We start from the raw sequence: 17,467 nt of genomic DNA, 5'->3' as shown, positions 1-17,467 counted from the left end.
AGCAGCTGATTGATTCCCTAATGCTAAGGAGAGATCATACTGTCAAGCAAAACAAAGAAACTCAGTGTGTTTGTGTCTTACTTTGCAAAAACATACAAATTCACAGTGTTTTTCTGGTAGTTTTTACAATTGCTTGTAAAAAAAAAAAAAGCTGTAGTGTAATTATCTCAGAATGATGCTGGGTGCAATTAGGTGTTGTTTTTAAGCGCTGACATTTCTGGTGATATGAAGAAATTTACCAGATTTTGTCGATTTGACATCCAGTATAATAGGTTGTTTAAGGAAAAAGATTTAAATCAGTTATGGCACTTTTATTTAACTTTATGGCCCTATGACATTTATACTTTTTAGATACTTTTTAGACCTTTTGTTAGCCAAAGAGCCATTTATGAATATCTGGCACATGTAACACTGATGGGTCTTGATAACATGTACACTATCTGTAATTAACACATACATTATGAACACTTATGTCAATAAAGTGCTCTTGTCTGTATTATCCATCCATTTGAGGTCACACAAGGGTGTTGAATTCCATTCCAGTTGTCATTGAAGAAGAAAGGTAAACCCTGTACAGATGGCCAGTTGATCATAGGGCACAAAATATTATTGCTTGTTAAATGTTATTGCTGCTGTAGGCAAATGCTACTAAAGAATCCCGTGCCACTGCACTCCCATCCCCTGACAGATCTGACCAAAGCACCAAAGTGTGTTCTTCTTGTTAAACAGTAAAACACTTTGGCAAATGGGGCTATGGGGACACTGCAGGACTGCTTTGTGGACACAGGCTAAAGTGCACCACATCGAGAAGACGTTCACAGTTTGACTGAAGGACAGAGGATGAAGGAATATATCAAATTTTGTGAAAACACCATTTTACCAGCCGCAACTACTTTGTGAACAATAAGCAATGGATCACTATTGACCTGAAAGAAATGCTTAATTGAAAGTTAAAAGCCTTCAGGTCTGGGCACAGGGATGAACTAAGGAGAGAGGAGCATGACCTAAGGGTGAAACTGAAAAAAGGAGGTGGCTAGATTCTTACAAAACAGCATGAAGGATGTGTTGAATGTAATGAAGAAAATCATTGGTTTTAAAGTAGCAGGCAGCCAGTGGGTAGCCTAGAGAGAGCAAATGAACTAAACAGTTTCAACAGGTTCAGCTCACAGCCATCTGTGGCTTCCTTCACCATGCACCCTGATGTCTACACACCTTCACTACCTTCACTGATTTGGCGCTTCTCTCTTTCTTCCTGTCAAATGAACTCTGTGGATCAGCCCCATAACAATATCTGATAGACATCTGAATTGACTGTGAAAAAGCTGGTGAAATCAAACCAGAACAAAGCTGCTGTTATTGAGAGAAGAGACAAAGAAAGTCAGAAATTATCTCCCTCTCTTGAGTTACTCGCTGTCTGACAGATAGGTTGCAGTATGTGAGACTGGGCAGTGACTAGAGATGGCACGATACCACTTTTTTATGTCCGACACGATACCGATATCATAAATTTGGATATCTGCAGATACCGATATGAATCCGATATAGTGTGTTTTTTTAATCAATAAAACTGTTTTTTTTATATATTGCTGCATTTTGTATAAGTTCATACTCAAGTTTAAATAAACAACAACACTAAAGCTATTCTGTTATACCTGTATGTAAAAAATACACTGCACCTAAAATATTTCATAGTTCAGCAATACTGATCAATCTAATAAACTTAAACCTACACAATCCTTCCTATTCTGGTATTTTAAAGAGTACTTAAAAGAAATATTAAGCAACCTAACTAATAGGGTTGCAAACTCCCAGCAAAAAAAATAGGGAACCACCCTCCACCTCATGACGCTTAATTGACGTAATCAACTTTAATTTGATGCACTGTGGAAAAAAATGCACAGAAATCAATTATTTTTCAAGAATAATTAAATAGATTCAACATCTTTCTTCAAAAGAATTGCAGACTGCACAGATGGTATCTTCCCAAAGGAAAAAGTACTATAGCTTACTAGGGTATATTAGACTTAACAGTTACTATATACTGTAATGGACTTCTATACAATTTACATCAGATTAAAACTTTGGGTGTAAGATTCAGATAATTATTTATTAAAAGCTAGACATTTTAAATGAGAATAAGAAAGAAAAGTATGTCTTTGTGCCCCCTTTTCCCTGTTCATGCCCTATTGGCCCCCTTGGCTAAACTTTGCTAGATCCGCCCCTGCACAGTTACCAGCCGTCAGCTGCGTAGAAAAAGATCCTGGTGTAGAAAGTAATATTAAATAAATTCTAACAACAGCTTATCAAGGTTAAACGTGCTGCTGTTGTTCAGCCGCTGGTTTCCTCTTTCTGGCGCGAAGTGAGCAATAAACAAACAAGAGAGACGGACTCGCGACAGAAAAGCCGATCAGCTGATCATTGATCAGTTTCACGATTGAAGTAGCAGCAAGAAGAAGCAGTCGCTCCATATATATATACTTCTCTCTGGGATAACTTCATTGGAGATGAAATGCCGGTTTGGTCACTCTATCACGTGAGCTCACTGCTCCAACGTGCTACGGTTATGAGCCGAGTTACACCGTGTCGCAAGTTCTGTGAGGTGCTTTTTTGATATTTAATGGATCGGATTACATTTTTTTTATTTCTCTCCGATATCCAGTAATTTACGTCAGTATCGGACCTATACCGATACGTAATATCGGTCCATCTCTAGCAGTGACATGTCTGATTTGGTGGTGTGCAGTACACGAACTCCACAAGTGACTGTCCCCATTCCTATTCAGCCTCCAAATTTCAGTTGTGTATGTCTGTTCTGGAATGGCAGAATGTTGATGTTGACATCTTGGAGGAATACAAGTGGCCTTGCATTATTATCAATAACAGACTAAACTGGAAAACCAGCACAGAGGCTCTACGAGCAAAATTTTTCTTTCTGGAGGAAGATGATATCATTCAAATTACACAGCAAAATATTGGAGATTGTCTGTCAGTCAGTTGTGGCGAGTGCAGTGTGCTTTGCTGCGGTCTGCTGGTGGAGCAGCATCAGACACCAAAAGACTGAATAAACTGATGAGAAAGGCCTGGCCTGTGAGTGGTTGTAAACTGCAAAGTGTTATGGTGGAGACCAGATTTTTGAGCATTTCCTGACCAGGTGTTCTGAAATAAGACCAACAAAACAAAGAAAATAAAAATTGAAATCAACTAGAATCCCCTCTGATCTTTTTTACTTAGCAAAAGCAGATTTTTTTGTGTTAATTTTGTGTTTGTCCCTAAATTTCTCCATTTACTGTTTCAACTGGTTCTGACCAGTATCTTAAACCATTAGCAGAGCATTTTTATTGTATTTCAAATTATAGCCAGCAATTATAATGGCCCAATCCAAGTGGCAGCAAATACACACAGCTTGCATTTGTTTCTGTGGTGTTATTAGTTCTTTACAGACAAACAAGCATGGCTGTAAGTAAGGGTGGGTGACTCATCACCAGCATCCCCACTGAATTCCACATAAAGCAAAAAACATATATCCATAATTGAATCGCCTGAAACCCCCATAGTCTGGATGAGTAAGAAAACCAAGTGAGGTATGTCTAAATGTTCAAAGTGTAGCAGTTATTACACTGAAGATACGTTATGAATACATAGGATCTGGATGAGTGGGTTAAGAACATGAAGGATTCATGCATTCAAATTCACAGTTGTTACTATTTTCAGGGAAATAAACACATTAAAGATGCATTACAATAAAATGGAAAGAGCCCCTTTTCACATATGGGATTCATTCAGTCACTTTTACAATAGTGTTTCTCACAGCTTGATCAGTCTTCAGACAAAGCCTATTGTGAGGACCATTTTCAAAATTTAGGCCTCTTCTCAATTGTCAAGAAATTACCCCGAGGCACACAGGCTCAGCAAGCGACGTCTCTTTTGTATAGCGAATATGTAAAATGTACCATCCGTGGTTGTTTTAATCTTATTGCCAATTAAAAAAAAGAGCTAATGAGATATTAGGACGATCAAATGCTTTTTTGTGGCTACCCATTAATATGAATGGACACATTCAGATTTGTTAAGTGTTGAAAGTGGTATGTAGATAAAGACAGATACATTATTGTCATGATTTTTAAGGAAAAGTCACCATGGTGTCCATTCAAGCAATGGCAGTGGTGAGAGGTAAGCAACATTACTATAACTATTAAACCTGTGATGAAAATTTGGTAGGAAGTGAGACATATTTAAAAGGACCAAACATTATGGCACAAAATGTGGGAAAACCAATTTTGTGCCCCAGGTATTGTAGAAACTACATTTAAACTTTAGGCTTATAATCAAGAAAGGAAGTTCAGTACATGGTGGAAAACAACATTGCAGTGCCGTCGTCATCAAGCTGGGCTTCCCCATGTTTGTTGGTTGAAAAAGCTGATAAATCACCACGTTGTTGCACAGACTTTCGTAAAGTAAATGCAGTGACCAAACCCGATTCCTATCCCTTGCCTCATATTGACGACTGTATTGACCAAGTTGGTGCAGCAGAATATGTGAGCAAGTTTGATCTGTTGAAGAGATATTGGCAGGTGCCACTGACTCCCAGAGCTCAGGAAATATCTGCTTTCATCACGCCATCTGGTCTTTATTCATATACAGTCATGGGTTTTGGTTTACGCAGTGCTCCAGCTACATTTCAGCGACTCATGAATATGGTTGTTAATGGGCTGAAAGGCTGTGCTGTTTACCTAGATGACGTGGTGGTATATAGTAGCACCTGGGAGGATCATCTGGATCGTATTCGCACTCTGTTTGAACGACTAGTTTGGGGAAATCTGACTATCAACCTGGCAAAATGTGAATTTGCAAGAGCAACTGTGACCTATCTTGGTAAGGTTGTGGGCCAAGGTTATGTGAGGCCAGTTGATGCAAAGGTTTTGGCCATCAAAGAGTTCCCTGTTCCAGTAACCAAAAAGGTGCAGGTGCTGTTCTAGTCCAAGCTGACAAGCAAGGTACTGAACATCCAGTTAGTTTCTATTCCAAGAAGTTCAACTCCTATCAACTGAATTATTCGGTCATTGAAAAGGAAGCTTTGGCATTAGTCTTGGCCTTGCAGCATTTTAGGGTATATTTAGATTCTGCTCGGCCAATTGAGGTATTTTCTGACCATAACCCTCTCACTTTCTTGAACTCATTGCAGAACCCAAATCAGAGGCTCATGTGGTGGGCCCTCTTTTTTGCAGCCTTATCCAGCACATTAAGGGCAAAGATAATGTCTTGGCAGATGCTTTGTCCCGTGCCCCTTTGTAACCAGCAGCTTCACTCCTCATATGCTTTAAAGTATGTCCTCTCCAGTATCGTTTTCCTTCCTCTTAAATTGCTCCTAGGTACCAAGGTTGCTGAGGTTGGAGTTGAGCTGAAGATGACTTTTGAGCATACAAAAGGTGTTGAAAGTGAGGTTGCGTGTGTGTATATATGTTATGGATTTAATATGTGCATGTTCTTCTAGTTGCAAATTCATAATGTAAATGTGTTTGCCAATTCAGGGTGAGACCCTGTTCTATGGGGGGAAGTGCGACGGCCAGTGGGCTGGCCTTGTGTTTTGCTTTTTCTGTTACCTGTTTCTTGCAGGTAGGTGGAGCTGACCCAATTATTGATGCAGCACACCTGAGAGGCCAGTCCCAGTGTATATAAAGACACCTTGACTGAACCAGCAGGGCGCTGGCTTTGGGCTCTGGCTCTCTCTGTCTGGCACCCATCATGGAAGTTTCAGTTATGGCTGTTATGTCCTTTAAATGGTCTTTAAGTTGCTTTACCTAATTTCATTAAATATGTCTTACAGCCTTTAAAAGCCTGTGTGTGGTCTCCCTCTTGATTGTCACTTCCTATGAGCCGGGTTGTGACAATCATCCAAACTCAGCTGATATCATATCATTTGAAGGAAGGAGACATACAATCAATCTGGATAAGGAAAAAAAGATACATTTAAAAAAAAAAATACTTCAAACATCTTGAAATAAAAATAATAATAATAACAATGTCAGAGTTTAGATTCTGTCCACCACAGAGTACACATGAGATAAATTAAGGCAATAAGTCTAAGGAAACTGAAGTCCCAGCAAGGGAATGAAAATTTCCTTTTGCTGTAACTCATAGTCAGAATATGAATACATGATTCAGACTAACACATTACAATTGTTAAAGGCAAACTTTGTGTAGCTTCAGCCAAATTTAAATCACTGTTCTTATGTTTCATATTCTCAAACATGAACTGACAGAGAATTGTTTTTTTCCTTTTTTCTTAATTTTTGTAAACTTGTTTTTGAAGTATGATGATTGCTATGTTTTGATTTGGGTTCTAACCCTTTGTTAAACAGAATAGAATTAATATATTGAATGACAAGCAGCTAGAGCATAGTGGGCCGTAGAGTGACAGAGTAAGACTTGTAACATCACATTTTGCACATTACTGAAGAGCTTCATGTGATGCATTCATCTTGGTTTGTAGTTGAAGTAATGGAGCGAGTTAATTGTGAAGAGAAAATTAAATATAAGGCTCGATGACAGAAAAATGTGAATAATGTGTTGCATGAAGGAAATGTGAGGGAGTTACAGTAGAATCTTACTGTGATAAACAAACGCTCTGTCAGCTGCTATGATGAGGAGTTGAGAAACCATACTTAGCAAACAGGTACATCTTAGGCCTCTGAATGTTCTTATGTATATCAGATATAACAACATCATCCTGTTGTCTAGCAACCACCTATCAGTGGGTTAAAATGACTCGCCTTTAGCATTTGTGGACCTATAACACCTTATAAAAGCATTGTGTTATTTAATTGGATTTCATCAAATTTATATACCTTATAAAAATGTATTATGTTCTAATCTATATCACATATTACGATCTCATTACCCTGAATGTTAAAAGGGAGTTTTTCTTTCCCACTGTCGCCAAAGTGCTTGCTCATAGGGGGTCATACGATTGTTGGGTTTTTCCCTGTATCTATGAAGCGCCTTGAGGTGACTTTTGTTGTGATTTGGCGCTATATAAATAAAATTGAATTGAATTATGCAGCCTGATAAAAGCATCATATCATTTTTATTTTAATGAGACCATCATATCACCTGGCAACCACCTAACAATGGTCTAAAATGGCATTTAAATAGTAGAGCAGGACATGGGCATGCACTAATTATCAGTTAATGGAAGGAAATGCATTGCATGCCACAGAAAGAGTCAAATAAAAAAGGGTGCCAGAAAAGTAGATATCTATGAGTAAGCAAGTTACTATTTTTGTTCTGTGTACATTAAAAAAGGATATGATCGTATTATGCTTTCTATTTTTAATGCATAAGATTCACTCTTTAGACTCTAACATAAATGCAAACACTGGATATTTAAAATATTCAGATGCTATAGTAGACGGTCACGCCTTGTTAATAATGTTCTTTTTAGAGTTTTTGAAGCTTCAAGGGAGAAGCCGGTTAGAGAAGTAGCAGACAAGACCCCCTGCTGAACAGAATTTCCATGGCACAGATATACCTGTTAGCCAAACTGGTACGACTAACATAGCGCTGCCTACTGATACACAGATATAAAATCACGAGTTATTTTTGCTGTGAGAGTGTGAGAGTGGAACTCTTTTTTTTTTTTTGGTAAACTGTGACATGTAGAAGTGCATCCTTGATGACTTTGCTGACACTTTGAGAACCACATTTTTTTTTTCATATAACCCAAACTGTAAAGAAGAGAACCTTTTTGGACAATATAATTTTGCTTGGAGATTGCCTTACCTATGAGCTGTTGGCTGCCACACAGTCTGGTAAACTATGACTACGATTACATGTACTTGTATTAAAATGCAACAAGGTGACTACTGCCAACTGTGAATCAAATCATAGTGTTTAGATTTACTCTTCCACTGTTGGCATTAAAGTCCTGCAGTTGGCTGGCTGATTTTTCAAGCTAACAAAGACAGACTTCACCTTTGATTCACCTCAGTTTGCCACTTTCTGACATTGTCCTTTTTATGTATATCTGCTTCTTCATCATATCTACTTTAAATTATTGCTCTTTCCTTTCTGTCTTCCAGTTACCCTGTTGCCAGTGGAGGATAATGGAACGGCTGTGGTTCTCTTTGCTGTTGCTGGCAGCAGCATGCAGGGGACAGCCGTGTCCGAAACGCTGCATGTGCCAGAGCCTTTCCCCATCTCTCGCTATCCTCTGCTCCAAGACGGGCTTGTTGTTTGTTCCTGCTGCCATCGATCGACGCACTGTGGAGCTACGGCTTCAGGAGAACTTTATTACAGGTAACTGCGTTCCAGTCTGTCCTGCATTTCATTATTTTAATACGTCTCTGAAATTTGACTAGTATTCCAGTCTTTTGCAGCGAGTTTGCTTGGTTTGGCTGTATACATGAAAATGAACTAAAAGGCTGGCTGATAATTGGCAGCATATTTATCTTATTTCAGAACACTTGTTTGTAACTGAAGAGTTTGTTAACAGTGAGTACAAATGTTGGCTTCAGTCACGAAGCTTTTCTGTTGTCTCTGCCTGACAATGACTAATTTTTTTTCTCATGAGCCTGAGTATTTCTTTTTAACTTTAATACTTTTTTTGTTATTTATGGTTCAGCATAGTTAAGCTCATTCATGATTCATCTGCTTAAATCAAAGAGTTCTCTTTGTGACTTAGAAACATACTTATTTTATAAGAACTGAAGTGCTGCTTTATCTTGTTATTTTAATCTGGATTCCCGTTAGTGCTCTATTCCTAGGTTCTCCAAAACAAAAGGCACACAAGCTATAAAAAAAGATCTAACAGTACCCTGAATGATCATTTAAATTTTAATTAATTAATTTAAATAAGTTTTGCATTACCCTGTTTGAGAGAACCACATTCAGTCTTCCTCTTATGTGTTGGTTTTACTTATTATCTTAAACTGTTTTATTTAGCCCTTTTTTCTATCTTTTGTCAGTTTGTCTATTTATCTTTCTGTGTATATCTTCCATATATTTGCTTTCAATTTGACTTTTTTCTTGTATGAATTGTGACTTTTATCGAGCTGTATATTCTCCTGCATTCTCCGATCACCTTTCTTCTTTTCCCCTTTCTAGCTTCTGTTAGGCTTGTTGTTAATGTCATTAACATTCACATATGGAGTTTATTTTTATGAACAGTTTAATAGCATAAATGGACCAACAACTGGTTGAACAGAAAAATGAACTGAATCAATAGTTTTTATGGCTGAGGAGTCATATTTTCTGAAAAGTTGGCTGATGTCTAGAGGGACCTGACTTGCCCAGACCCACATAGCAAGCAGGTCTGGCCTGGATCTGGTATCAAGCTGGCACTGCTGGTTGACTTCTGGCAAGACTTATGTCATCCAGATAGGGGACAGGCCTGGCATAGATGGCACTGTCTATGTGATGGCATGCCATATCTAGCTCGATTGTGGTTTGGGTTATGTGACCCAGGCCCATAGGAAACAGGTCTTCCCTGAATCTGGCATAAAGCTGGCACTTCTGACTGACTGGTGTCATGGCGGGGTGTATATCAACCAGATGTGGGCCATGTCTGGCAATGATGGCACTATTTATGTTCCTATTTTCCTATTTTAGTTAGAAGACCCAAATGCCATGTTGTAATACTATACTGCTATAGTTGCCAACGTTTCAAATGCAGATTTGACAGGTTTGTGTACATTTTATCCAAAACCTAGTGACAATTTACTTTATGAATGTAATTAGGAAGCACTCAGTCTAGAGCAGCGGTCCCCAACCCCCGGGCCTCGGACCAGTACCGGTCCGTGAGTCGTTTGGTACCGGGCCGCGAAAGTTGAGGCTCAGGTGTGAAATGTATAGTTTTCAGGGTTTTTATCGGTTCTCAGCATTATTTTGTTATCGTTTTTATCGTTTACTCGGTTTTCTTGGGTCTTTTCACGTGTGTTATGAATAAATCTTCTTTTTTTCGGTACCGGTACTAGTTTTATTTTGTTGTATTTATCCGCGACACCTTAAAGGCCGGTCCATGAAAATATTGTCGGGCATAAACCGGTCCGTGGCGTAAAAAAGATTGGGGACCGCTGGTCTAGAGAAAGTGTGTGATTGGGTGAATGTGGCATGTTGTATAGAGTACTTTGCGTAATCCAAGAGAGTAGAAAAGCGCTATATAAGAATCAATCCATTCACTGCTAACAGAGTTTTGTCATGTTACTTTTGCACTATTATGTTCCGACACATGTTGTTATTACATGGCTTGATAAAGGTACAGATTAGGCTGACATCTGGCCCACACAGGGCCAGCAGTGTGTCTGCAAGTGGCCCGTGGCTGCACACAACTTACACATGGCGGCCCTTTGGTGGCCCAGATCAGGTTTGCCAGAGGTAATCCACACATGGGCCAGCACAGGACCACCAGTGTGTCTGCAGCTGGTCTTGTGCTGGCCCATGTGTGGGCCACCTCTGGCAAACCTGATCTGGGCCACCAAAGGGCCATCATTCCTTGTGGTATGTGGGCCATGTGTAAGCACATTGTGTGGGCCAGATTGGGGACATACCAATTTTGCTATGTGGTTACCGCGTAGGAACTCTATTGCCCAACGTCATGGGGATCCCACTTTTCAGCCCCACACTTAACATATTTACAGTTCATGAGACAGCTGATGACTTCTCTGTGTACAGTATATAATGATTTTTAATTTACTTTGTTGATGAGGTCTTTTTATGTGTTTATTATGCTTGCTTCCAGCTGTCAGAAGAAAGGACTTTGCCAACATGACCAGCTTGTTGCATCTAACCCTGTCCAGAAACACCATCAGCCAGATTCTTCCTTCTGCTTTTAGTGACCTGCGACGCCTGAGAGCGCTCCACCTAGACTCTAATAGATTAACTGTGATCAAGGTAACATGGGTGGCTGGATGGATGACATTGAATGAAAAAGAGAGATCCCTGATTTATTATAATCCACTCACGTCGTTATCATTTCTTACTTACACCCACTCACTGCCTTTTGTTTTTCTTTTTTGACAACCAGGATGACCATTTTAAAGGTCTGACCAACCTTCGGCATCTGATCCTGGCCAATAACCAGCTTCACTCTATATCTCCCCATGCCTTTGATGACTTTCTGTCCACACTGGAGGACCTGGACCTTAGTTACAATAACCTTGCCCAGGTGCCCTGGGACACAATTGGACGCCTAACCAATGTCAACACCCTAAATATGGATCATAACCTCATAGAAAATGTTCCCCAGGGAGTATTCACCAACCTGCACAAGCTGGCAAGGTAAGGACATAGAAAAGGGCAAATGGTGTGTTTTTTGTGATGTACAAATGCAGCATTGAATTGGTATATTGTTGCCTCTCCCTATTGGTTTTATAAATACCTCCCTTCTTCTCTTGTCCATCCCTCCCCTTCTTTCTGTATGCCGTCCTGTAACAGGTTAGACATGACGTCGAACAAGCTAAAGAAAATCCCCCCAGACCCATTGTTCCTGAGAATCCCAGTTTATGCCAAGTCCAAAGGCTCCCCCCTCTCCTCTCTTGTGTTGAGTTTTGGAGGTAACCCTCTTCACTGTAACTGTGAACTTCTGTGGTTGAGGAGACTAACCAGAGAAGATGATCTGGAAACGTGTGCCTCTCCCCCAGACCTTAGTGCCAAGTATTTCTGGACTATACCGGAAGAGGTGATACTTTTTGCAATTTTTAATAATTTCATGCAGTAATTGAAAAAAATGGCAAAGTTTGGCACTAGGCTTTTTTGTTCTATAACAAAAATAATAATAATATATCACTTTGACATTGGAAGTGTGACCTTATCTTTTTTTCGTGGTAGGAGTTTATTTGTGACCCACCAGTTCTAACACGAAAGTCACCTCATACTGTGGCTATGGAAGGTCAGCCTGCCAGTCTGAAGTGCAAAGCAAATGGTGACCCTGAGCCTGAAGTCCACTGGATCAGCCCTGAAGGGCGACTCATATCCAATGGATCCAGGTAATAACAACAACATATGGTCTAGTTTAATCCAGTATACTACATTTCTTCCCTGTACATTGTAAATTCATTGAAAAATTAAAGTTGTGGTATTAATCTATGGAATATGACTTGCCCACTGAGTTTGCCACTATACATCTGGCAAACACACAGGTATATGCAACAGAGTTTTTACAATATTCTGCTCTTCCAGTTTTGTATGTCAGAAAGTCAGATATTGTAGGGGGGTGTAGGCACTTGACATGTGTGGGCCAATCTGAAATGTTTCAGGACGATAGTTGTTAAGGCCATAATCTCCTCACCTATAATGTATTGCTAAAATTTTCATTGGGTAACCCACTTGGCACAGGTATGAGTGCCTAGTTATGGTTTTGCATTAAAAACATGTCTTATAAAATCACTGACAGTGTTTAGAGTGTTGTAACTCTTTTCTTTCAAAAGTCTTTTTTGATTTAGCAGTTGTAATTTGCATTACTCAAATTACAAAGGAAAATACATAAGTAGCATTTTTCTTGTCAAGTGCCACCTTTGATTATGCCAAAGCACACAGTTAGAAACATTAGCATAACAGTCATTCGAAATATTGTCGACGTACCGTAGATATTGGTGGAATTTATTGTCAATATCAGATACTTCTTATAATAATATCCCGTTTATCTAATAAGAATCCAGCAGACAGCTTACTTTTCGTAACATTCACATTTGACTTCATGTATCGATCAATTGATTGCTATCTTAATGATATTTCACTTTCTATTTCACTTTTGTTTCAGAACATTAGTCTTCCCTAATGGAAGCCTAGAGATCAATGTAACATCCCTAAAGGATTCAGGAAACTTCACCTGCATTGCCTCAAACACGGCAGGTGAATCCACGGGAAGGGTGGAGCTAGTCGTCACAGCAATGCCCCATCTGGCAAACAGCACAAGCCGCAGTCGAGATCCTTCTTCTGAACCGGCCCCTTCTGACATCCTGACCTCCTCCAAGGTTGCACTTCCCAACAACGAAACAAGAGGAGCAGACAGGAGGGTTTCATTGGTGGAGCTGACAGGAAACTCTGCCCTCATTAGATGGAGCAGTCAAACCCCTACATCTGGAGTCAGGATGTTCCAAGTCCAGTACAACAGCTCTGGGGACGACACACTCGTTTACAGGTTTGTCTGTCTGCACTGTCAATTCATTATTTGCCTTGTGTCTTTTAATTTTCTGTCTGATGTTTCTATGGTGTCATAATAGTAAAAGGCATTTATGAGTTTGTAAGTGTGTGTATGGGTTTCTGTGCGTGGTTCTGTGTGTATCTGCAGCTTTGTGTAAGTTAATCAAGAGACATCAGCAAATGCAATGAGGATGAGGGCAGATGATAATGATAGTGTCATCCAGTCGTAAAAGTCTAATCAGGCGAAATGATAAAGACATCTGTGGTGGAACAGAGCCATTGTTGGGTACGGTGAATACGGGGGAATAAGGGCCAAATGTCACAAATGTCTGTTGAACAAGTTACAACGGTTGTCATTTAGTTTGCTTTATTGCTGTCCTGATGAGTTTGCTGTATGCTTTCTTTGTCAGCATTTACATTATAAATTTATGAATGAGTTAGTACTAAATGTTTTGTGGCTTTGTTTGAGGAGGACGGCAATGTCAGCACTATGTCAGATGTGACTCTAATTTGATCTGAGTGTCAAATATAGTTAACGTGTTAATGTGGGAAAGGGAAGAACATTACGTTAAGAAATGACTGAATCAAGAAGATACATGCTCTGATAGTTTATTTAGAACAAACTGTCATGTCAATAGAAATTTTAGAAGAATCAAAGATTCTTTCAAAGATGGATGGATGGAGTTGATTTTGTGGTCAAACATATTAATCACACAACAGTAACGCCATGTTAGACTCTTATGAGACCTCAAAATTAAATGAGTAAATCATGATTATGTTCATTCTTATGACAGTAGGGCTTTTAAGTGGGATTTGGTCAAATTCTAGTCTTCTGAGATCTTGGAAGACAAAAATTACTCACCTCAAAAAAACTCCCAGAATTGATTTTTACTGTGACAGGCTATGTGACCTATGTTGTTGCTGCAACTCTGAGGTTTAGTGCTCTTTGTGCATTTATCCAATTGCATTCTACAATATGAGCAGATGGTGGCTGGACTTTAATACTGTTATGGCTGCTTTCCAACCCCTAAACATAGTATATAATTAGAATTAGACAAGTGATACTAAAGACCATCATCAGCTTAAATTCAGACAGATGACCTAACCACATGACTTGCGGAACAGCGACCATAGACACCAGAAGCAGCCTCACATAGATGTAGACCTTCCCAGATACGTGTCTTTTTGACACATTTACATCACCAGTGTGACTCAATAAATTGCAAAATACATTTTTTAAGGAATAAAATGCAAACAAAAAAAAAGACTGATGTAGCAAATTTGATACAATTGAAAACTCATACATGCAATGCTATCTTAAATTTGTTTTACTATTTTTTTATTTCATTGGGAGGTTCACTAAACACCCCATTTTCAAAACTTTTGAGCTTTCTGATAATTATTTCATGGTACAGGCTTTAAAGGGTTAAGGAAGCCAGGGAAAATCTCATCCAGGGGCCTGGTCACAGGGGAGTTTTTCTTTTAAACACCTCAGGCACAGTGATTGGCCAGACATTACTTTCTGTACTAAGTGCATGTTAGTGAGGTTCAGGAGGCCTTTGAAGTATTCATTCCACCACCTGACAGCATCCTCAGTTGAGGTCAGCAGCACTCAGATTTGCATGTGGTTTGGCTACAAGTGCTTAGTTTAAAACCTAGATGGATTCTCTTTGGAACAACTTTCTTTCTCTTTCTCTCTAGCCCTCTCTGTCTCTCACCCTCTTAATTCTTTTGGTTCTTTGGCATAAAAGACAAAAATTAAGACAGACTTGGGAACAATAAAACCTTGACCTTAATAAATAATCCCTGCTGATTCGAATAAGCATATGAAGACATTCGCCACTTTGAATTAGATACATATAAACTGACAATTTGCTTACATTAAACATCTGATTTGCATCATTCAAGGAGCAGATCTTCTCATTTCTTAAAAAATTGCTCCTTGATAAATACTTGCAATTTTGTAAACCATATTGTAAAGTGCTGCCTATGCATTTAATGCCATGTTGAAAAAAATATCAGCGGGATGAAAAAAAGTTGGTGTATAAACCACACCATCATTTTTTTTGACAGTTTAAAGCCTTGAGTTTATATAGGGATGCATTGCTGTTGGTGGTTCATATTCTGCTTGTGAGTTTTATTGATAAGGGGTTTCTTTGATGCCTTTAATACAGGATGTTTCTTTGGAATTCAGTGAGGGAGATTTCTCTCCCTCTACTGCTTCATCGGCATTCAAGGAAAACGTATAGTTACCTACTACGAATCACTTCCAGGGGTTCCAGTTAAATTTGTTTCTAAGTTGTTCTTTTTAAAGTGCTCTTAGAATCTCTCACATTCGCTCTTGCTGTGTTTTTACATATAAGGAGTTGTCGTGGCAACAGGTCTGGAAAATCTGCCAGATGTTAGATGCAATGTTGTGAGTGACAGGTGGCTTTAATAATATCTGATATGCGTATTTTGGACTATTTATTTATTATGTGAGCCACAAATTGAATGGTAAAATATTTCACTCTGTCTTCTGTGGTTGAAGAAGTAAATCAACAATGTTTTTACTGCTCTACAAAATTATCTAAAATCCAATTTAGCCTTTTTAGTCTTGATCAACAGTTATAATTCTGTCTCAGGGGAAATAAGTCTTGAAAGAACCTTTGACAGAATTGAATCCATTCGTGCTGACAGGAGAAAGAAAGTTCCTCTTCATTTGTGAAATTGCAACACTTGTGAGATGGAAATGGGGTTTTCAGAAATGTCCTTGTGATGTTGTTGTTTTTTAAGACCGGTCAGGGCGGGCACGCTCCGTTTTGCGTAAGTATTTCTAAATTCCTGTAGAACTGCAGCCACATAAGCTAGCGCAATAATTTTTTTTGCATATGAAACCGGAGGAGTTGTACTTACATCTTATGCCATCAGTTTGTCCTAGGTCATGGTTAAACATAGCTAAACGGTCAAAAATGAAAATAAGAAGACGCTCAAAATATATTTCCTGTGGTTGGAAACTATTTTGCACAACTTTTTTGTATTTACAGTTTTGAGGGTTAAACCTCTTAAATTACTCTAGCAAGAAGTATTTGTTAAAAAAAAAAAAAGATTTTAAATTTTTTTGCAGTTTATGTAGTTACTGTGGACTTAATATGCATTAAAATTTAGGCTATTGTGGTTGTATTGATGTATAACAACTTGAAATACTCCCGAAAATGGCACTGCAGCATGTAAAAATATGACGATAAGCTCTGGCGGACTTGGTTCTATGTTAGGTCCTAAAGCAAGATAAGATGCGTGGTTATGGAAAATATTTTGCTCCAACTATCTATTTAACTATCTATTAGTTATATATATATTTAACATATGAGGAGCATAGTAATAATCTACATTGAGGTATAAACATCATACCAAAATATTTCCTTGTTTCTTTAGAAAAAACAGTTACTTTGTAATTTTATAATGTATTTTTAAAATATATCCTATTGCAGCTAATTCCAATGTGTTAGTACGTATTCATGAGTAAGTATTAATCTTTACATACAATAATTCATTCATTAAAAATCATCATATGTCTTTATGCTATATAACATTATTGTTATACTGCTTTATTAAGTAAACACGTTCAACTGTTTGTTTAAATATCAGTTAATCACAAGGTAATGACTGCATAGACTGTGTTTAAACATGTAGACATGGTCAAGATGACCTGCTGAAGTTCAAACTAAGCATCAGAATGAGGAAGAAAAGTGATTTAAGTGACTTTGAATGTGGCATGATAGTTGTTGGTGTCAGAAAGGCAGGTCCGAGTGTTTCAGAAACTGCTGATCTACTGGGATTTTCCACTACCATCTCTAGGATTTACAGAGAATGGTTAGAAAAAGAGAAAATATCCAGTAAGCAGCAGGTCTCTGGTCAGAGTAAAAGGGCAGACTTTGAGCTTTTCTTGTTAGGCACAATGAACAGCGGAAGATTGGAAATATGTTGTCTGTTCTGACTAGTCTCAAATTCACATGTGACATTTGAATGGTAGGGTCAACATTTGGCATAAACAACATGAAGCATAGATTCATCCTGCGCTGTACCAATAGGTCAGACAGTGGAATAATAGTGGGGGATATGCACACTTTGGGCCACTTATTACCACGCATCATTTAAACACCACAGCCTGAGTATTGTTGATGACCATGTTCTTCCCTTTATGACCACAGTGTATCCCGCTGCTGGGTAACATATAATGGCACAAAGCTTAGATCATCTCAAACTTAGTTCCCTGTACTAAAAAAGCTTCCACAATTACCACATCTAAATCCCATAGCGCTCCCTCAGAATGGCAGGAGATTCACAGATG

At 38.7% G+C, this 17,467-nt stretch overlaps 1 protein-coding gene across 2 annotated transcripts in view; it reads left to right on the top strand.

Moving 5' to 3' along the window:
• zgc:172282 (leucine-rich repeat and fibronectin type III domain-containing protein 1-like protein) overlaps nt 1–17,467 on the top strand; it is a 176,034-nt gene that overhangs the window by 89,912 nt on the left and 68,655 nt on the right. For both annotated transcript variants that reach the window (XM_006802055.2, XM_006802056.2), the window contains exons 3-8: nt 8,079–8,295; nt 10,736–10,887; nt 11,021–11,274; nt 11,431–11,674; nt 11,824–11,981; nt 12,755–13,135. In XM_006802055.2, coding sequence (XP_006802118.1) covers nt 8,103–8,295; nt 10,736–10,887; nt 11,021–11,274; nt 11,431–11,674; nt 11,824–11,981; nt 12,755–13,135 — 1,382 coding nt within the window. In that variant the 5' untranslated portion in view covers nt 8,079–8,102. The remainder of the gene's footprint in view (nt 1–8,078; nt 8,296–10,735; nt 10,888–11,020; nt 11,275–11,430; nt 11,675–11,823; nt 11,982–12,754; nt 13,136–17,467) is intronic.

The sequence above is a fragment of the Neolamprologus brichardi genome, chromosome 14 (genome assembly GCF_056152115.1).
Source record: "Neolamprologus brichardi isolate AB-2024 chromosome 14, ASM5615211v1, whole genome shotgun sequence".
NCBI lineage: Eukaryota > Metazoa > Chordata > Actinopteri > Cichliformes > Cichlidae > Neolamprologus > Neolamprologus brichardi.
The sequence above is the reverse complement of the archived record's forward strand: the minus strand, read 5'-3'. Positions and strand labels throughout refer to the sequence as shown.